This window comes from Podarcis gaigeae (assembly GCF_964106915.1).
Source record: "Podarcis gaigeae genome assembly, chromosome: 18".
Taxonomy (NCBI): Eukaryota; Metazoa; Chordata; class Lepidosauria; order Squamata; family Lacertidae; genus Podarcis; species Podarcis gaigeae.
Window position 1 is genome coordinate 6625618 of NC_139696.1, and position 21664 is coordinate 6647281.

The following is a 21664-nucleotide window of genomic DNA, read 5'->3' on the forward strand; positions in this document are numbered from 1 at the left end:
AATCGCCTTTGCTCGGCGCTTCCCAGCGGATAGGTGACGGCAGTTTTCCTTGCTGCATCCCCTTTGCCGGGTTGCTGCGCTGTGGGAACCACCGCTTGAGGCTTCGTTTGGCTGCTGGCTGGGCTTTCTGCCTTTGGCTTGGAGGGGCTCAGAAGTCGAACATACCTGTGCTTGGAAAATCCCTTATTTTGGCTGCTGGTCCCTTATTTTCAAATCTGTAAGCTGACAGCTATGTCCCAAACCCTAGATGCAGAATCCCTCGGAGGAGACGATTGCCTGGAAGAGGACGAGGAGGAGCTGGAGGCGAGCTTGGAAGACCACGAGAACGTGGGGAAATTACTGGTTCCTGGCAGGCGTAGCTGCTGCATTCTGACCCGTCGAGGAATCACTCTGCGTGTGCTTCTCAAGGACGGGCTGATTGAGCCCGGAGAGGGTGTCCTCTCCATTTACTACCTGGTAATAATAATAATAAGGGACGCAGGTGGCGCTGTGGGTTAAACCACAGAGGCTAGGACTTGCCGATCAGAAGGTCGGCGGTTCGAATCCCCGAGATGAGGTGAGCTCCCGTTGTTCAGTCCCTGCTCCTGCCCACCTAGCAGTTCGAAAGCACATCAAAGTGCAAGTAGATAAATAGGTACTGCTCCAGTGGGAAGGTAAACGGCATTTCAGGGGTCCCTTTACCAACAACAACAACAACAACAATTTATTATTTGTACCCCCCCCATCTGGCTGGGTTTCCCCAGCCACTCTGGGGGGCTTCCAACAAATACCAAAAATACACTAAGATGTCACACATTAAAAACTTCCCTGAACAGGGCTGCCTTCACATGTCTTCTAAAAGTCTGGCAGTTGTTGTTCTCTTTGACATCTGGTGAGAGGGCGTTCCACAGGGCCACCACCGAGAAGGCCCTCTGCCTGCTTCCCTGTAGCTTTGCTTCTCGCAATGAGGGAACCACCAGAAGGCCCTGAGCGCTGGACCGCATCTGGGCAGATTGTAAGACGCTCTCGTCGTTCCGTCGCTTCTCCTTGCAAGAAGCGGGCAAGGGGAGTGCTGGCCCTCAATGGTGTGGGATGTGATACGTTAAGTAGCAGTCAAGCACAACATTCCTTGTTTTCCTAGAGTGGCCATGCAGGGGGAACGTTCCTGTTTCCTCCTGGCTGGGACATACTTCCTTTTCCATATGACTAGAGGTGGGCATATGGGACGCAGGTGGCGCTGTGGGTTAAACCACAGAGCCTAGGACTTGCCGATCAGAAGGTCGGCGGTTCAAATCCCGGCAACGGGGTGAGCTCCCGTTGCTCGGTCCCTGCTCCTGCCAACCTAGCAGTCTGAAAGCACGTCAAAGTGCAAGTAGATAAATAGGTACCGCTCCGGCGGGAAGGTAAACGGTGTTTCCATGCCCTGCTCTTAGCAGCTTAGTGCTGCTGGCCACATGACCCGGAAGCTGTACGCCGGCTCCCTCGGCCAATAAAGTGAGATGAGCACCACAACCCCAGAGTCATCCACGACTGGACCTAATGGTCAGGGGTCCGTTTACCTTTATCTAGAGGTGGGCATGACCTTACCTGTAACAAAAGGTTCTCTCTCTTTTTACTTCCTCCATCGATGGATCAGCTTTTAGCTAGAGATTAGCTTCCAGCCAACAGAGGACACTGGGACTATCTCCATATGGGATAGATCCACGTATATACTTTGTAACTAAGTCTGCCTTCAGAGATCCATCTGTGAACTGAATGTGAGTAAACTACTTATATACATAGCTGTCAACGTTTCCCTTTCCTTGCGAGGAATCGTATTCGGAATAAGGGAATTTCTCTTTTAAAAAGGGAAACGTTGGCAGCTATGCTTATATATACTTTACACAAGATTGTGGTGTGTTTATTCTTTTAAGAGGGGTATAAGGGAACTTACCAGGAAGCTGACAATGAGACGCTTACACAAGCCTGCAACCAGCTATCCGCTGTGCGTTTGAAAGGGGAATGTGAAAGTCTGGTAAGTAAAGGCACTTGCTAATGCCAGTTAGGAAGGATATTAATAAACAATATATCCTCTCCTGCCTCCCTGAACATTCCCACAAATGGCGCCCACCTGAGAAGAGCTGGAACTGAGCTCTGGCTGGGAGGAAAAGCACTGGTTACAACATAAATGAACTTAGAAAAAGAGTGGAGTCATCTATTTATCTCCTGCACACCCACCCATGCCTTCGTTTTGTCTCCTCTCTCTCTCTCTCTCTCTCTCTCTCTCTCTCTCTCTCCATTTTTATTGGTTTTTTTAACATATCATTTCCAACAATCGTTTAACGTAACTTCTGATCTTATACAATATTTTAGACTTCCGTCACTTCTGAAGATTTCCCACTCTTTGTCATTTCTTCTGCATTTCTTAATTTCTCTATTACTTTTGATTATCCTTGACCAATAGTTCTCATCGTAGTCTTTCTTGCAATATTTCAAATAGTCCTCCTTACAGAACTTATTGCAGTCCTACTAGCATAATCTGTTTATTACAATTGCTTTTCAAATAGTTCAGATATTTACTCCAGTCTTCTAAGAATCTCTGATCCCGCAGATTTCGAATCCTTCCTGTTGTCTAATTCTGCATAGTCCATTAATTTCATTTGCCATTCTTCTTTCGTCGGCAATTCTTCTTGCTTCCATTTTTGTGCCAATAATACTCTTGCTGCTGTCATTGCATATAAGAACAACTTACAGTCCTGTCTATTAATATCATCTCCTACAATGCTAATTAAAAATGCTTCTGTTTTTTTTTAATACAGTGGTACCTCGGGTTAAGTACTTAATTCGTTCCGGAGGTCCGTACTTAACCTGAAACTGTTCTTAACCTGAAGCACCACTTTAGCTAATGGGGCCTGCTGCTGCTGCCGCGCCGCCGGAGCACGATTTCTTTTCTCATCCTGAAGCAAAGTTCTTAGCCTGAAGCACTATTTCTGGGTTAGTGGAGTCTGTAACCTGAAGTGTATGTGACATGAAGCGTATGTAACCCGAGGTACCACTGTAAATGGATATTTCAACATCTTTGTCGTCTCATTATATATCGTTTCCCAGGGGTTTCCCACTTTTTTACATTCCCATTGTCTCTCCTCTCTCACCTGTCCCAGGGCAAGAAGTTCTTGGGCGACCTCTTGACGGATGGCAAGATCGTTTGGCAGGAGACGGGTCAAGTGTTCAACTCGCCTAGCGCCTGGGCAACCTACTGCAAAAAGCTTGTCAACCCAGCCAAGAAGTCTGGGTGTGGCTGGGCATCGGTCAAGTATAAGGGCCAGAAATTAGACCAGTATAAAGCTGTTTGGCTGAAGAAGTACCAGCCCAACACGCCCCCTGCAGAGGAGGTGAGTGAATACCCTAATTTCTCTAAGTAAGCAACAAGGGACGCGGGTGGCGCTGTGGGTTAAACCACAGAGCCTAGGACTTGCCGATCAGAAGGTCAGCGGTTCGAATCCCCGCGACAGGGAGAGCTCCCATTGCTCGGTCCCTGCTCCTGCCAACCTAGCAGTTTGAAAGCATGTCAAAAGTGCAAGTAGATAAATAGGTACCGCTCCTGTGGGAAAGTAAAGGGCATTTCCGTGCGCTGCTCTGGTTCGCCAGAAGCGGCTTAGTTCTGCTGGCCACATGACCCAGAAGCTGTACGCTGGCTCCCTTGGCCAGTAAAGCGAGATGAGCGCCGCAACTCCAGAGTCGGCCACGACTGGACCTACTGGTCAGGGGTCCCTTTACCTTTACTTAAGTAAGCAACAGTTTAGATTTATCAGATTATGGTAAATGCAAAAAGCTGCTTTTAATGGGTTAAAAAAAGAAAGTAACAGACTCCAGATATTTATATATGCTTAATGGCAACACAGTTATTTGCCCTCTTTTGTTTGTGCTTCTGTGCAAGAATAACTAATGCAGTTTTCATTTACGCTAAGAAATCAAGGGCTATCTGCTTTCTGCCCCGAGATATTTGGATAAAGGGCCACATACAAATTTAATAATTTAATGTCGGCACCAACCGTTGCTGTGGAGAGAGGTTGGGAAGAGATATTCTTACTCTCTCACAGCAGAGTTAAGCACAACAGCGATTGCGCAGAGCACATTAAAACTTGGTTAGATTCACATATGCCCTCATCCACTTTCAAAACAAATGTTCCCCACAAAAATACTTAGGCTAGAATAAATCACAGTAAGTGATTTATTTATTTTTGCTCACAGAGTTTCCGGCTTTTGCATCTATTTTTCTCCCCCAGAGTTTAGTGAGCGAAGGGGAAGAGGATGAGCTTGCAGAGGAGGAGGAAGAAGAAGCCAAGGGGGTTAAGTCAGTCCTCTCAGAGTCCATGCTAGCTAAGAAATTGGAGGACAAGACCCGGAAGCAGCAGGCGAAAAGTCTTGCAGAATTGCACAGCTCAGGTAAGTCAATGTAGTATTGATTTATATGCCGCTGACTTGCCAAAATGGGTTTCTAAGCAGTTTACAAATGTAAAACCAATTATATATATATATATATATATATATGCAGGTTTTGGTGTCCTCGGGTGTCTTCCCGTGTAAAAGTTGGGGTGTCTAGGCGACGTTTCGACGAGGTCTCACTCGTCATCTTCAGGCTGGTGCTTTCGGCTTCTTGTTACTGGAACAGAGCGGGATCTCAATGTTTGAGTTCCTATAAATACTGTAGAGGGGGTGTGGTGTCTAGCCTCCAATGTTCTGGGCAGAGAGGAAGTTCCCAGGCTAGTGTGCCTTTTCTTCTTTTGTTCCTTAATTACTTGAGAGATACCTTGAGTGATTTCTTGAGTGATATCCTGAGTACCACTTAGGTGGGTCATTAGGTGTGGATTAGTTGCTAAAGTCTTTGTGTCTTGACCTCTTGAACTTTGTGAAGAGTTTTCCTGAGAAGATGGCTGTATTGCACTTAGTTGTGCTTTGGCTTGGCTTCGTGTATAGGGGCGAGCTGTGGTTTTGTGGCTTGTGTCAGCCAGATCTGTGTAGGGATTGCAGGGGGGTGCAGCATCCGGAGGTGCACCCCCCTGCAATCCCTACACAGATCTGGCTGACACAAGCCACAAAACCACAGCTCGCCCCTATACACGAAGCCAAGCCAAAGCACAACTAAGTGCAATACAGCCATCTTCTCAGGAAAACTCTTCACAAAGTTCAAGAGGTCAAGACACAAAGACTTTAGCAACTAATCCACACCTAATGACCCACCTAAGTGGTACTCAGGATATCACTCAAGAAATCACTCAAGGTATCTCTCAAGTAATTAAGGAACAAAAGAAGAAAAGGCACACTAGCCTGGGAACTTCCTCTCTGCCCAGAACATTGGAGGCTAGACACCACACCCCCTCTACAGTATTTATAGGAACTCAAACATTGAGATCCCGCTCTGTTCCAGTAACAAGAAGCCGAAAGCACCAGCCTGAAGATGACGAGTGAGACCTCGTCGAAACGTCGCCTAGACACCCCAACTTTTACACGGGAAGACACCCGAGGACACCAAAACCTGCATTCCTGTACCCGTGAAAATCTACGAAAGCATATATATATATATATATATATATATATAAACCCTATTATTTGTGATTTAAATACACAATGAAACAATTTCGCTCGTACTTAAAAAACACCCATAAACTTAGTACAGTCATACTTTGGTTTTCAAATGGAATCCATTCTGGAAGTCCTTTCGACTTCCGAAAACGTTCAAAAACCAAGGCGTGGCTTTGATTGGCTTCAGGAGCTTCCTGCAGCCAATCGGAAGCTGCAGAAGCTGCGTCGGACGTTCAGCTTCCAAAAAAAGTTCGCAAACCAGAACACTCACTTCTGGGTTTACAATGTTTGGGAGCCAAAACGTTTGAGTCACAAGGCGTTCAACAACCAAGGTACAAGTGTATAGTTTTATTACATATGCAACCGAAAAACAGCCTAACTCCACAAACAGATCTTTATACAACAGAAATAAAAGAAATTTGTCAGAACTGATGTCCTCACAGATTCTTGGAAAACAGACTCCCCCCCCCCCGCCCCCTGCTGCAGGGAGGAATTTTGGCTAGCGCTGTTGTTGTTTAGTCGTTCAGTTGTGTCCGCCTCTTCATGACCCCCTGGACCAGAGCACGCCAGGCCCTCCTGTCTTCCACTGCCTCCTGCAGTTTGGTCAAACTCATGCTGGTAGCTTCAAGAACACTGTCCCACCATCTCGTCCTCTGTCGTCCCCTTCTCCTTGTGCCCTCCATCTTTCCCAACATCAGGGTCTTTTCCAGGGAGTCTTCTCTTCTCATGAGGTGGCCAAAGTCTTGGAGCCTCAGCTTCAGGATCTGTCCTTCCAGAGAGCACTCAGGGCTGATTTCCTTCAGAATGGAGAGGTTTGATTTTCTTGCAGTCCATGGGACTCTCAGGAGTCTCCTCCAGCAGCAGAATTCAAAAGCATCCATTCTTTGGTGATCAGCCTACTTTATTGTTCAGCTTTCACTTCCATACATCACTACTGGGAAAACCAGTAGCTAGCGCTACTCTTTGATAAAGGTCACAATGGTTTTGCTATGTATAAAAAAATACATTTTGTAAACAAAATGAAGCACGAACACCCACAATTAAAACGTAGAATAAAAGAAACCTGTTTAAACGGTGCAACAATGGAAGGCATTGATACGGAGGGTGGAGATGTTTAATTTTGCATTTCATGGATCAATTTAGCTCAGTGCTGGCCAGTTGCTTTGTTTTTAACCGCAGATAACAGCAAAAGGCTGGACTGCAGGAATCGAATCCCTGTCCGTTATTGCAGCCTGGGGAGTCGGGACTCTGCCAGGTATGTCCATCGTATGTATGAAATCCTTTCAGTAGCTAGAGGCAGATGTCTTGTGTGCATAGCTGTCAGCTTACAGATTTGAAAATAAGGGACCAGCAGCCAAAATAAGGGACCTGCAGCCTCACCTGTTCCAGGCACTCCAGTCTTCCTGTCCTCCTGCAGACTGGTCAAACTCATGCTGGTAGCTTTGAGAACACTGTCCAACCAACTTTGTAACCAGAGGTTCAACTGAATAGAATCTGAATCACATGCACCACAAGGCCTATGCAGCCTCAACTTAAGATGGCTCCCCGGCCTGGCTTTGCACTGCAAAGTTTGCAGCAGCACGTGCAACAAAATGGCGTCCAGCATTCAAAAAACCCCTCAGCTTGCATTAACTAGCCACACACAAGGCATGCAAGCTCCACCCCCCAGTCGTTCTTAGACTTCTTATTGGGTGAGCAACACAGCTAAGCAACACAGTTGGAGCCTCCCTCCTCCCTGGCCGGCAGGGAGGGAGGGAGAGGAGCTGCTTCCTTTGAAACCCGGGAAATTTAAGGGACATCATCAATAAGGGACAGCAGCGGGACATGGCGCTGGAATAAGGGACTGTCCCTTCAAATAAGGGACACTTGACAGCTATGCTTGTGTGCAGCTGTGCTCAGGGGGTGAAATCTGGCAACTTGAGTGCAGCATGCTGACAACCTCAAGGTCTAATTTAAAAAGCAGGGGGAAAGGCTCTGGTCCTCAAGACAAAGGCAGACTTGAGAATGGATGCCTGCTTTGAGTTGGTGGGTGGGGAGGCAGGATTTCAGCAGCGGCTGGAGAAGCTAGTTTGCTGAAATGCGGCCAACGCTGTAAAAGAGAAAACTCTGGCTGGGATTCACAACGTGGCCCTCTAGACTTCTCTCACCGGCCCCTGGAAAGCTCCCACAATTCTTGCACAGTGTTTCCCCAAGCCAGAACATGCCCTTGGGCTTAATAATCATAATAATAATAATCATAATAATAATATATTACTTATACCCTGCCCATCTGCCTGAGTTTCCTTGGCCACTCTGGGCGGCTTCCAACAAAAGATTAAAATACAATACAGTGGTACCTCGGGTTACATACGCTTCAGGTTACAGACTCCGCTAACCCAGAAATAGTGCTTCAGGTTAAGAACTTTGCTTCAGGATGAGAACAGAAAATGTGCTCCGGCAGAGCGGCAGCAACAGGAGGCTAAAGTGGTGCTTCAGGTTAAGAACAGTTTCAGGTTAAGTACGGACCTCCGGAACAAATTAAGTACTTAACCCGAGGTACCACTGTAGTCTGTCAGACATTAAAAGCTTCCCTAAACAGGGCTGCCTTCGGATGTCTTCTAAAAGTCTGATAGTTGTTGTTGTCTTTGACTTCTGGTGGGAGGGCGTTCCACAGGGCAGGTGCCACCACCGAGAAGGCCTTCTGCCTGGTTCCCTTTAGCAAGGCCTCTTGCTAACTGAGGAGGGCAGAGAGGGGGTGAGTCAATGTTATTAGAATAGTGAAATTTACATGTATTGCTCCTCCCACTTTTGGCTCTGGCCCGCCCACCACTGGCCCGTGGCCCCTGGGAGGGAATATGGCCCCAGGCTGAAACAGTTTCACCTTGCCTTGCAACAGCACATTGCAATACGGTGCAGCATGTGTGCGGTTTTCGGCAAAATAATACGAAAGCAAAATAACGACTTGCTGAATGCAAGATGGGTTTAGAACACAATTTTGTAAACCAATTTTGAAGAAAATGTTGTTTTTTAACCACTCTAAGAAGGAACCTGATACTTTGGAGCATATTTTCTTTTCTTGTGATTTGGCATTTATGCCAGAACACAATTATTAGAGGCCTTACAACTCAAAAGGCTGAAATCTATGCTACCAACGGTTCAGGACCAGCTTTCGGACAGGAATGATCAAATTACTTTAATTGTGGCTGAATTTTTGAGTGCTGTCCATGTAGAAAGACTGGGCTGTTATAAAGAGATTTAGTGGTTCTTAATTGATTGGTGATGTGGTAGTGTCGTATTGTGTTATTTATGCAAATTGATTTCCTCTGGAGTTAAAGATCTGACCGGGACAAACCTTGTTAAGCTGAGCTCGTATCTTGCACAATTTGTATACAGTGTCTGTTAATATGTGGTTTGTTATGCCTAATAGCAGGTGGTGCTGTGGGTTAAACCACAGAGCCTTGGGCTTGCCGATCAGAAGGTCAGCAGTTCGAATCCCCATGACAGGGTGAGCTCCTGTAGCTCGGTCCCTGCTCCTGCCAACCTAGCAGTTCGAAAGCACGTCAAAGTGCAAGTAGATAAATAGGTACCACTCCAGCAGGAAGGTAAACGGCGTTTCCGTGCGCTGCTCTGCTTCGCCAGAAGTGGCTTAGTCCTGCTGGCCACATGACCTGGAAGCTGAACGCCGTCTCCCTCGGCCAATAAAGCGAGATGAGCGCCACAACCCCGAGTCGTCCGTGACTGGACCTAATGGTCAGGGGTCCCTTTACCTTTACCGTATGCCTAATAAAGTATATTTGATGATGTAAACCACTCTAACAGGCTTTGTTTGGTAAGGAATTTTCAACAAACAAAACATGCCATCCATTTATACTGCGATTCGTTTATACGGTAAGCCTTTCTGTGATCCTCAGATGTTTATAACAAATAAATACAGGATTGACTGCCCCAAGGCAGTTTAAGTCGTATTTAAAAGCCTTTGCATTCTGCTCATTAAGATATATATATCTAATGCCACTAGTCCTCATAATGGCCGTTTCTTTGTCTGCCTTTAGGAATCCCCACACCTTGGTGGAAGTGACGTCTTTCGCAGCCCTTAACAAGTTCCAGCCTTTCAACGTCGCCATCTCCAGCAACGTCCTTTTGTTAGTGGTACGTGGACATTTGGCAGGGCCCTGGCCGGCCCCACCAAGAGGCAAGGGGAGAAGCAACCGCCTCAGGAATAATATAATAATAAATTATTCTTTCTACCCTACCCATCTGGCTGGGTTTCCCCAGCCACCCGGGGTGGCTCCCAACAGAATATTAAAACAGAATAGAACATCAAACATTAAAAATTTCCCTCAGGCGGCAGAATCCAGTAGTGCTGCAGATCCTGATGCCGATTATTCTTCTGCCCTCCCTCCCTGGTTCCTGATGTAAATCTTCTCTCCCCTCTTCTTCCCTGGTGGAAATAATGCAATTTTAATTGCAATTTAAAAAAAAAAAACATCCCCTTGGGAATCAGCACTGCTTAGGTTCGGAAAAATAGCCTGCAGTCTTTTTTCCTCTGCTAGTGCATACAGTAGTAGTAGTTATTATTATTATTATTATTATTATTATTATTATTATTATTATTAATACCCCACCCATCTGGCTGGGTTTCCCCAGCCACTCTGGGCAGCTCCCAACAAAATTAAAAGCACAATAAAACATCAAACATTAAAAACTTCCCTAAACAGGGCTGCTTTCAGATGTCTTCTAAAAGTCAGATAGCTGTTTATTTCCTTTACACCTGGTGGGCGCCACTACCGAGAAGGCCCTCTGCCTGGTTCCCTGTAACCTCACTTTTCGCAGAGAGGGAACTGCCAGAAGGCCCTCGGACCTGGACCTCAGTGTCCGGGCTGAACGATGGGGGTGGAGACGCTCCTTCAGGTATACAGGACCGAGGCTGTTTAGGGATTGAAAGGTCTGCACCAACACTTTGAATGGTGCTCGGAAATGTACTGGGAGCCAATGAAGTTTTTTCAGGACCGGTGTTATATGGTCTTGGCAGCCACTCCCAGTCACCAGTCTAGGTTGTTGTAGTTTCTGGGTCACCTTCAAAGGTAGCCCCACCTAGAGCACATTGCAGTAGTCCAAGCAAGAGATAACCAGAGCATGCACCACTCTGGCTATCTCCCGGGCAGGTAGGGTCTCATCCTGCGTACCAGATGAAGCTGGTAGACAGCTGGCCTGGACACAGAATTGACCTGCGCCTCCATGGACACCTGTGAGTCCAAAATGCCTCCCAGGCTGCGCACCTGGTCCTTCAGGGGCACAGTTACCCCATTCAGGACCAGGGAGTCCTCCACACCTGCCCACCTCCTGTCCCCACAAAACAGTCCTTCTGTCTTGTCAGGATTCAACCTCAATCTGTTAGCCGCCATCCATCCTCCAGCCACCTCCAGATACTCACACAGGACCTTCACTGCCTTCACTGGTTCTGATTTAAAAGACTGGTAGAGCTTTTGGGGGTGGAGGGAGGAATCCATAAATCTGATTGCTTGGATTCTGATATGAGGAATATAGCATTGTAGAGTCATCTAGTCTGACCCCCGTGCAATGCAGGGATTATGGGAGCTGGAGTCCAGCAGCACCTATGGCACCCAAGGGTGACCAAACCTCCAAACCTGTGCTCTCCCCACCCCCCTTTCCTCTTAGGACTTCCATAGTCACCTGACGAAGAGTGAAGTGACTGGCTATCTCGGAGGTCGTTGGGACACCAACAGCCAGCGTAAGTTCCCCTGGGGTAACTAGCAAGGGAGTGGAGCGGAAATGTTCCAAATTTCCTTTAAAATGTACTTAATTAAATACATTTTAAAATGTATTTAATTAAATAACAGGACCAATGGTCAGGGATGATGGGAATTATAGTCCTAAACATCTGGAGGGCCGGAGTTTGCTGATGCCTGACTTACATCGTAGGAGCCTGCACAACACAAAACACTGTTGCTGTATGCAGGTTTTTATTTTTTATCTATGCCTATGCCTGGTCTGGGACACAGGTGGCGCTGTGGGTTAAACCACAGAGTCTAGGGCTTGCCGATCGGAAGGTCGGCGGTTCGAATCCCCGCAACAAGGTGAGCTCCTGCCAACCTAGCACTTCGAAAGCACGTCAAAGTGCAAGTAGATAAATAGGTACCACTCCGGCGGGAAGGTAAATGGCATTTCTGTGCGCTGCTCTGGTTCGCCAGAAGCGGCTCAGTCCTGCTGGCCACGTGACCCGGAAGCTGTACGCCGGCTCCCTCGGCCAATAAAGCGAGATGAGCGCCGCAACCCCAGAGTCGGTCACAACTGGACCTAATGGTCAGGGGTCCCTTTACCTTTACCTATGCCGAGTCTAAGAGGACTCTCAAGATTGACTTTCAACCTCTCACACATCTTTTCTTTTTTAAATCTTTCAGTGTTAACGGTGCTGAGGGCATTCCCTTGCCGATCACGCCTTGCGGACGGGGACTTAGCAGCTGCTGTGGAAGAAGAGGTAAGGAGCTCATATACCAGTAATTAGTAATGGTGGTGCTGGAGTCCAACATGGGGTAGCGGGCACCACGGCTGCCCCATGGATTGTGTGTTCGATTCTTCCTTTGCCCTCCAGCTGTCTTGGAAGTATAACTCTCGGGCAAACAGCTTGGATGAGGATGATGGGAAGACAAGTTGCTCCCTGTTCGAGGGTGTTCTTCTTTGGTTGGGAACTCGCTTGTTTTCCATTTTGGGGCTAACAAAACACGGGCCGCAGTAGCAGCATACATTTGTTGTTTAGTCCTCTCCGACTCTTCATGACCCCCTGGACCAGAGCACGCCAGGCACTCCTGTCTTCCACTGCCTCCCGCAGTTTGGTCAAACTCATGCTGGTAGCTTTGAGAATACTATCCAACCATCTCGTCCTCTGTCGTCCCCTTCTCCTTGCGCCCTCCATCTTTCCCAACATCAGGGTCTTTTCCAGGGAGTCTTCTCTTCTCATGAAGTGGCCAAAGTATTGGAGCCTCAGCTTCAGGATCTGTCCTTCCAGTGAGCATTCAGGGCTGATTTCCTTCAGAATGGAGAGGTTGGATCTTCTTGCGGTCCATGGGACTCTCAAGAGTCTCCTCCAGCACCAGAATTCAAAAGCATCAATTCTTCTGGATATGCTTAAGACTGCTGAAAAGCAACATCCTTTTCCTCTTGTCTTCAGATATGCCAGAACCTCTTTATGCGTGGGCTTTCCCTGGTGGGCTGGTATCACAGCCACCCGTTCAGCCATGCCCTGCCATCCCTCCAGGACATTGATACTCAAATGGACTACCAGCTGAAGCTCCAGGGAACCAGCAACAGCTTTCAGCCTTGCTTGGCACTCATCTGCGGTAAGTGGCAGAAGGATGCCCGTCTGTCTCAACGAAACAGCCTGTGCTGTTCCTGTGGGTTAACCATGAGGCTAGATCCAAGTCCAGTCCGTGGTCGAGGGTGCAGTATGGAGGCAGTCCGTCAAAGCTGAAACTAGGTCCAAGGAAGGTGAGGTCAGGAGCTCCAGCAGGACAGGGTACAGGCAGGAACTGGCTACCAACAATGTTGCTCCCACAACTTGGGACTGGGACTGGCTGGCTTTTATCTACCCCGAGGAACAGGGCGGCCCCGGTCCACAGGTGACTCGCCTCTCCTGGCCTGGAGGTGAGCCCTCCTCCTGTGAGAACGTAGCTCCCTCCGCCTCTCTGCCCTGAGCCTCTGCAGCTCAGGAGAGGCTGGAGGGTTAGCGGACCCAGAGGCAGCCTCCTCTTCCCCTGACGGGGCTGAGAGTGGAGCACCTGCAGGCAATGGGTCCTCCATCACCTCAGGAACCAGAGAAGACTCAGCTGACGCCTGCACCTGAGGATCCAGCACAGGTGAGGACCCTTCAGCTTCAAGCCCCTGTCCCGGCTCAGCTGGTTCTGGAGGCGGGGACTCCTGTGCAGGCTGGGATTCCTCAGGTTCAGCCTCCGAGTCCGAATCCCAGGCCATCACACAGCCCACCATCTCGCAGCTCTCTGTAAACATTAGGTGCAGAAACGGGCAGCAATGTATCTCTCTCAATGTTTCTCCTTTACGGATTGCTCCTGTGTCTAATCCCGTCTGTAACTCACTCTATGTGGGGCTGCCCTTGAGACTGACCCAGAAACCCCATTGGGTGCAGATTGCCACAGCGAGGCTCCTTACGGGGTCCTTGCCGTGGGATCACATTCACCCGGAGAAGGTCGGCGGTTCGAATCCCCATGACGGGGTGAGCTCCCGTTGCTCGGTCCCTGCTCCTGCCAACCTAGCAGTCTGAAAGCACGTCAAAGTGCAAGTAGATAAATAGGTACCGCTCCAGCGGGAAGGTAAACGGCGTTTCCGTGCGCTGCTCTGGCTGTTCGAAAGCACGTCCAAGTGCAAGTAGATAAATAGGTACCACTCCGGCGGGAAGGTAAACGGCGTTTCCGTGCGCTCCTCTGGTTCGCCAGAAGCGGCTTAGTCCTGCTGGCCACATGACCTGGAAGCTGTATGCCAGCTCCCTCGGCCAATAAAGTGAGATGACCCCAGAGTCGGCCACGACTGGACCTAATGGTCAGGGGTCCCTTTACCTTTACCTTTTATACCAGCTGCACTGGCTCCCGGTGGAGTACAGGGTCAGGTTTAAGGTGCTGGTTTTAACTTTTAAAGCCCTATACGGTCGAGGACCCTTGCACCTACGGGACTGCCTCTCCTGGTATGTCCCACCCTATATATCGAAATGAGCAAACCAGTTATATTTTAGGGAGCAGGCTAGTTGGCGGGGCCCATGACTTACACCAGGCATAGGCAAACTCAGCCCTCTAGATGTTTTGGGACTACAACTCCCATCATCCCTAGCTAGCAGGACCAGTGGTCGGGGATGATGGGAATTGTAGTCCCAAAAACATCTGGAGGGCCGAGTTTGCCTGTGCCTGACTTACATCATAGGAGCCTGCACAACACAAAACAATGTTGCTGTATGTAGGTTTTTATTTTTTATCTTATATTTTGTAAATGTACATCCAGTTTTCCTTTAATTTTTTTTGGGGGCCCCCAAGAAAGCGGGGCCCTAAGCTATAGCTTGTTTAGCTTATACGTTAATTTGTTTAGCTTATACTGTTCCCATGCTAGGTGCCCAAGTGATCTGGAGAGCCAGTGTGGTGTAGCGGTTAAGAGCGGTAGTCTCGTAATCTGGGGAACCGGGTTCGCGTCTCCGCTCCTCCACATGCAGCTGCTGGGTGACCTTGGGCCAGTCACACTTCTCTGAAGTCTCTCAGCCCCACTCACCCCACAGAGCGTTTGTTGTGGGGGAGGAAGGGAAAGGAGATTGTTAGCCGCTTTGAGACTCCTTAGGGTAGTGATAAAGCGGGATATCAAATCCAAACTCTTCTTCTGTCTTATTGTCCCCTCAGGTCCATACTGCCATGCCAACCAAGGCATGGAGTCGAAGATTGCGCCCTTCTGGGTTATGCCCCCTCCGGAGGTGAGTCCTGCAGGTCCTGAGCAAGGTGCTCTTTGGGAGAGCGGGGGGGGGGGGCAAAAAAGTACCTCACACCAAATCAGACCAGTGGTTTGGAAAATTCAGCCACCCAGCTTGCTCACTGAAGGAAGACGGTCTGAGCATATTACACAGATCTGGTCCGACTGCACTGGCTACCAATTAGTTTCCGGGCCCAATTCAAAGTGCTGGAGGTCCTCTAAATAATACAAATGGGCGATTTCTTGCAGCATGAGGTGCCTTGTTGTTGTTTAGTCATTTAGTCGTGTCCAACTCTTCGTGACCCCCTGGACCAGAGCATGCCAGGCCCTCCTGTCTTCCATTGCCTCCCGCAGTTGGGTCAAACTCATGCTGGTAGCTTCGAGAACACTGTCCCACCATCTCGTCCTCTGTCGTCCCCTTCTCCTTGTGCCCTCCATCTTTCCCAACATCAGGGTCTTTGCCAGGGAGTCTTCTCTTCTCCTGAGGTGGCCAAAGTCTTGGAGCCTCAGCTTCAGGATCTGTCCTTCCAGTGAGCACTCAGGGCTGATTTCCTTCAGAATGGAGAGGTTTGATCTTCTTGCAGTCCATGGGACTCTCAAGAGTCTCCTCCAGCACCAGAATTCAAACGCATCCATTCTTAGGCGATCAGCCTTCTTTATGGTCCAGCTCTCACTTCCATACATACTAGGTTCTGACCTAGAAAGGCTTAAACTATGGGTAGGCATACTAAGGTCTGGGGGCCCAGAATGCAGCTGCTGGACTGGTGACTGGGAGCGGCTGCCAAGACCACATAACACTGGTCCTGAAAGACCTGCACTGGCTCCCAGTACGTTTCCGAGCACAATTCAAAGTGTTGGTGCTAACCTTTAAAGTCCTAAATGGCCCAGTATACCTGAAGGTGGTTGGACAGTGTTTTCGAAGCTACAAACAAGAGTCATAGAAACATAGAATTATAGAGTTGGAAGAGACCCCAAGGGCCATCGAGTCCAACCCCCTGCCAAGCAGGAAACACCATCAGAGCACTCCTGACATATGGTTGTCAAGCCTCTGCTTAAAGACCTCCAAAGAAGGAGACTCCACCACACTCCTTGGCAGCAAATTCCACTGTCAAACAGCTCTTACTGTCAGGAAGTTCTTCCTAATGTTTAGCTGGAATCTTCTTTCTTGTAGTTTGGATCCATTGCTCCGTGTCCGCTTCTCTGGAGCAGCAGAAAACAACCTTTCTCCCTCCTCTATGTGACATCCTTTTATATCTTTGAACATGGCTATCATATCACCCCTTAACCTCCTCTTCTCCAGGCTAAACTTGCCCAGCTCCCTTAGCCATTCCTCATAAGGCATCGTTTCCAGGCCTTTGACCATTTTGGTTGCCCTCCTCTGGACACCTTCCAGTTTGTCAGTTTGTCAGTGTCCTTCTTGAACTGTGGTGCCCAGAACTGGACACAGTACTCCAGGTGAGGTCTGACCAGAGCAGAATACAGTGGCACTATTACTTCCCTTGATCTAGATGCTATACTCCTATTGATGCAGCCCAGAATTGCATTGCCTTTTTTAGCTGCAGTGTCACACTGTTGGCTCATGTCAAGTTTGTGGTCAACCAAGACTCCTAGATCCTTTTCACATGTACTGCTCTCAAGCTAGGTGTCTGACCAAACTGCGGGAGGCAGTGGAAGACAGGAGTGCCTGGCGTGCTCTGGTCCATGGGGTCACAAAGAGTCGGACATGACTAAACGACTAAACTACATACCTGAAGGAGTGTCTCCACCCCCATCGTCCATGGAGGTCCAGCTCCGAGGGCCTTCTGGTGGTTCCCTCATTGCGAGAAGTGAGGTTACAGGGAACCAGGCAGAGGGCCTTCTCGGTGGTGGCACCCTCCCTGTGGAACACCCTTTGGGAGCTGCCAGATGGGCGGAATATAAATATTATTATTATTATTATTTGCACTAGCAGAGGGGAAAAGACTGCAGGGTATTTTTCCGAACCTAAGCCGCGTTGATTCCCAAGGGGATGTTTGGTACACTGTCAATTGCTTGCTGCTGTTAACGTGTGTGTGTGTATGTGTTAGTCATTTGGTGCTGTATAAATATTATAATCAATAAATAAAATGGTGAAATCACTTGTTGCTCAGAAGTATGTTGGCTCAAAAAAAAGTTGGTGCATTCTGAGGAGCTGCACCTCTAAGCCACCAGGGGGCGCTTTACAACTTTGGTTCTCCTGAGCAAGTCAAGAGAGAGAGAGAGAGAGAGAGAGAGAGAGAGAGAGAACACAATTTGATATTATTCACTTCTCTGTGTCTCTCTCTCTCTTCCCACCCTTCCCCGGCCAACTTTTCTCTTCCACCAGCAAAGGCCTTATGATTACGGAATCCCCATGGAAGTTGAGGTCACCTACGTCCAAGACGGCTTCCTCACCAACGACGTTCTCCACGAGATGGTAACTTTGGTCCATCTGAATTTCACATCTGCTCGGGGGAAGAATGGCGGGTTGCGTCACCAAAGCGCCTTTTGTTCCAGACACACAGGGCTACGATGATCTAAAGCGAGGCCTCTTGAAAAACAAAATTTGTAACTGATGGCAAAACAATCCTTACATTCAGAGAGCCCTGCGGACATTCACAATGCAAGCGTTGTGTATGAGCTGGACAGTCAATCTTCAGAGTCCTTTTAGACCAGGCATAGGCAAACTCCGGCCCTCCAGATGTTTGGGACTACAGTTCCCATCATCCCTAACCACTGGTCCTGCTAGCTAGGGATGATGGGAGTTGTAGTCCCAAACATCTGGAAGGCTGGAGTTTGCCTATGCCTGTCTTAGACCCAAGGCTCCTTAGAATTCTTGCCAGATTCCCTTAAGAAGCCCCTGATCGCAGTGTTGTGGGAAAATTTGGGGTTGCCCTTTAGAGCCCAACACTCAGTGTTCCCTACGTCTGTTTATCATTCGGAGAAAAATGAACCGTAGAATTGTAGAGTTGGAAGGGACATCAAGGGTATTGCAACACCCTGCAATGCAGAAAAAGGTAAAGGATCCCTGGACAGTTAAGTCCAATCAAAGGCGACTGTGGGGTTGCGGCGCTCATGTTGCTATCAGGCCGAGGGAGCCGGCGTTTATCCGCAGACAGCTTTCCAGGTCGTGTGGCCAGCAGGACTAAACTGCTTCTGGCGCAACGGGACACCGTGACAGAAACTAGAGCGCACGGAAACGCCGTTTACCTTCCTGCCAGAGTGGTACCTATTTATTTACTTGCGCTGGTGTGCTTTCGAACTGCTAGGTTGTCAGGAGCTGGGATAGAGCAACGGGAGCTCACCCCGTCGCGGGGATTCGAACCACCGACCACCTGATCGGCAAGCCCAAGAGGCTCAGTGGTTTAGATCACAGCGCCACTCGCAGGCGTTTTTATCTGCAGGAAAACCAGTACAGTGGTACCTCGGGTTACAAACACTTTGGGTTACAAACTCCGCTAACTCGGAAGTAGTACCTCAGGTTGAGAACTTTGCCCCAGGATGAGAACGGAAATCACGCGGTGGCAGCGGGAGGCCCCATTAGTGAAAGTGCCCCTCAAGTTGGACTTCCGGAGGCGGCGCGAACGGTAATGGCTGCCCTTTCCTAACCGGGAGAGGGAAGCTCCGCTGGAAAAGGGTCGTCCGCTACGGCGAAGCGGAGACCCACTTTGGAAAACCGCAGGCAGCGGAAGCCTGCGGTCTCGGGACCCGGCGGGCGCCAGGAGCAACCCCCGAAACGTTGAGGGAACCCCGTAAGGGGCTCCGGATCGCAGAGGGGGCAGCGGCGCTGTGGGTCTATGCGCATTCAGCGGAGCGAAGCCGCGCTGCTATTGCCGGTGAGCGCCGACCTTTCTTCCTGCAACACAAGATTCTGAAACGCAACAACCCGTGAGTAACTGAGGATTTCACTAAATTGTGGGACTAAAAATACTAAAATAAGCTGAAAGCGGAGTGACGAGGAAAAGGAAGTCCGTCTTCCGCAGCCATTGACTTTTAAAGCAAAGAGCAGGAGGAGTGGAGGCACAGAGAGAACTTTTGACAGCTCAGATTGAGCACCCGCAGAAATTACTTTCAATCCCCTTAAAGACCGTAAGTAATTGACTTTTGGACTTTTATCAGGACTTATATATCCTCTTCTTTGTGGATTACAACTTTACTTAAGAAGCCCAGGTGTCAGAACTGCCTGAGCAGTAGAACTGTCAGACTGCAAATTTGGATACATTGTATTTAAACTTTGAGGCATTCTGAGGGAGTTCAGAATGGTTACGTTCTTGCACTACGGAACTCCAGTAAGCACAACTTGAAATATTGTGGCAAACTTAAAACCAACTCTGCTAAAACCAACTCTGCTAAAACTACTTTTGTGAAGGTTCCTAAGTATTGTTTCAGATTTTGTATGATTGGAATGGACTCTCCTTCTTAGGACATTTTATGCTCCCCCCAGAGGATTGAGGATTTATAACAAAAATATTGTTTTACTTTCTATTTCCCGGCCCTCTGTTTGACTGCTACCACCTGGGCCGTTGCTTTCTCATGGGAACAACTCAGCTTGACCTTGACTGCTAGATAACTCTGGAATGAGTGGCGCAAAAAGAAAGGGATTAAGAACTAGACAAACAACTCTGACAACCTTAACTGCAGCCTCACAAACACGCAGATCATCTGTGCCTACTCTGCCCTCGGAGGAAAAAGCTACCTCCCTGTCACAGGCAGGGGAGGGTGAAACTGAGGAATTACAACTAGAAGAGATGGCCTCAGGAGGATCTGGCTCTGTATTAGAGAGAATTCTTGAGAAATTGGAGTCTTTGGACAGGAAAGTTGACCAACAAACTGCGAAAATTGACCTTAATACAGAAACTTTAAACAAATTATCTGGGCAAGTTGCACAAAATGCACAAGCAATTGGACAACTGAAGGAGGCTGCAGGTGAAAATCAGAAACTGGCCGAAGAGACCAGCCAAAGAGTGGGAGAGTTGGAAAAAGAAGTAAGGCCGCTCAGCAAGCAGGTTGGGGAACATCAGACCTACCTCTCTATGTTGGAACTTCGGAACAGGGAGACTAACTTAAGGATAAGATCGATACCAGAAGCGGAAGAAGGTAATCTAGCTGAGTTTTTGACCAAAGAATTCTCCAAGTTCTGGGGTCTAGAGGAGGAAGACTTTAAAATTGTGTCAGCCTTCAGACTTGGAAGACTCATAAAGAGAGAGAAGCCCAGAGACTGTTTGATTACGTTGAGATCAAAGGAGGAAAGGGACAAGATTTTGGGCCTGCACTACGGAAGATCCCTGAACATTTTGGACAAAAGAATTGAGATTTTTAAGGACATTCCTAAACAGCTGTTGGACCTTAGATCTGAATATCTGGACTTAGTAAAACTGCTGAGAAGCAACTCAATCATCTTTAGGTGGGACTTTCCTCAAGGATTATCCTTTACCTTTAGAGGGAAGAAGATTAAAATCAGAACTTTGGAAGATAGGGATAAGTTTTTGACTGCCTACGGAGAGGACCTTCATAAAGGACTTGAACTACCCTCAGGGTCTGAACCATCACAGGTACCTGTACCACAGAACCCTGAAGACTCACAGAACAAAACACCATCCCAAGGAAATTAAACAGATTCATCCAGGATGTCTCTGCAACTTTTAAGCTGGAATATAAATGGCTGTAACAGCCCGGAAAAAAGGAAGAAAATCTTTCACATATTAAAAAAGGAGCAACTAGACATTACTTGTTTACAAGAAACACATGTGACTAGGCCCCACAGAAAAATATTGGTAAATAAAAGGTTAGGCCAAGAATTTATATCTTCGGATTCAGTTAAGAAGAGAGGAGTGGTGATATATGCAAAGGAGAGTCTCTCACCAAAATTTCTATTTAAAGATGAACATGGAAGAATTTTGGCAATTGAAATACAGCACCAAGGAGAGAAAATTTTGATATTAGGAATCTACGCTCCAAATGAAGGGAAATCAGAATTCTACAAGAAGTTGCATGAGATTATGCTGGACTATCTGGACTACGATAACATCATCATGATGGGAGATATGAATGGGATCGTCTCAACGAACATGGATAGGTCACAAAGCCAAAAGGTTACTAAAGATGGCAGACTACCAAAGACCTTTTTCGAAATGACAGACAACATGGACTGGATTGACATATGGAGGACAAAGAACCCCTTGGGGAAAGAAGGAACATTTTTCTCTGAAGCCCAACTGACTTGGACAAGAATTGACCAAATATGGATTTCTAGAGGTCTGGCTCCTAAGGTTAGGAAAGTGGAAATCTGCCCAAAGACCTGCTCCGATCATAACGCGTTGAAAATGGACATGACATTATTACCAACCGGCTCCTTTAGATGGAAGATGAATGACAATTTGTTTAGAGATCAGGAGATTATTAAGAAGGCCAAAAAAACAATAAAGGACTATTTTGAGATAAATTTGAACACTGCAGTGGAAAAAAGAACAATCTGGGACGCAAGCAAAGCTGTGATGAGAGGGTTCTTGATACAACAGAACGCCATAAAGAAAAGACTACAAAATGAGAAAAAAGATAAGATTTTGGGGAAAATTAAAGAATTAGAGAAGAAACTAAGAGTAAACCCGAAGTCACAGCCGATCTTGAGAGAAATTAAACTTCATCAGGCACAATATTCTAAACTGATAAA

At 47.8% G+C, this 21664-nt stretch overlaps 1 protein-coding gene across 4 annotated transcripts in view; it reads left to right on the forward strand.

Annotated features, from left to right (window-relative positions):
* LOC310835657 (MPN domain-containing protein-like) overlaps positions 1-21664 on the forward strand; it is a gene marked incomplete at its 5' end in the record, with an annotated part of 32090 nt that overhangs the window by 3880 nt on the left and 6546 nt on the right. For 2 of the 4 annotated variants that reach the window (XR_014559723.1, XM_083720544.1), the window contains 10 exons: positions 248-456; positions 3120-3350; positions 4245-4404; positions 6721-6796; positions 9573-9669; positions 11200-11272; positions 11943-12019; positions 12710-12878; positions 14931-15001; positions 17342-17431. Coding sequence is in view for 3 of the 4 variants with exons in the window: in XM_083720544.1 (XP_083576670.1) it covers positions 248-456; positions 3120-3350; positions 4245-4404; positions 6721-6796; positions 9573-9669; positions 11200-11272; positions 11943-12019; positions 12710-12878; positions 14931-15001; positions 17342-17431 (1253 nt within the window). Of the gene's footprint in view, positions 1-119; positions 457-3119; positions 3351-4244; positions 4405-6720; positions 6797-9572; positions 9670-11199; positions 11273-11942; positions 12020-12709; positions 12879-14930; positions 15002-17341; positions 17432-21664 lie in introns of those variants that run through there. The other 2 variants (XM_083720546.1, XM_083720545.1) reach the window with 2 other exon arrangements.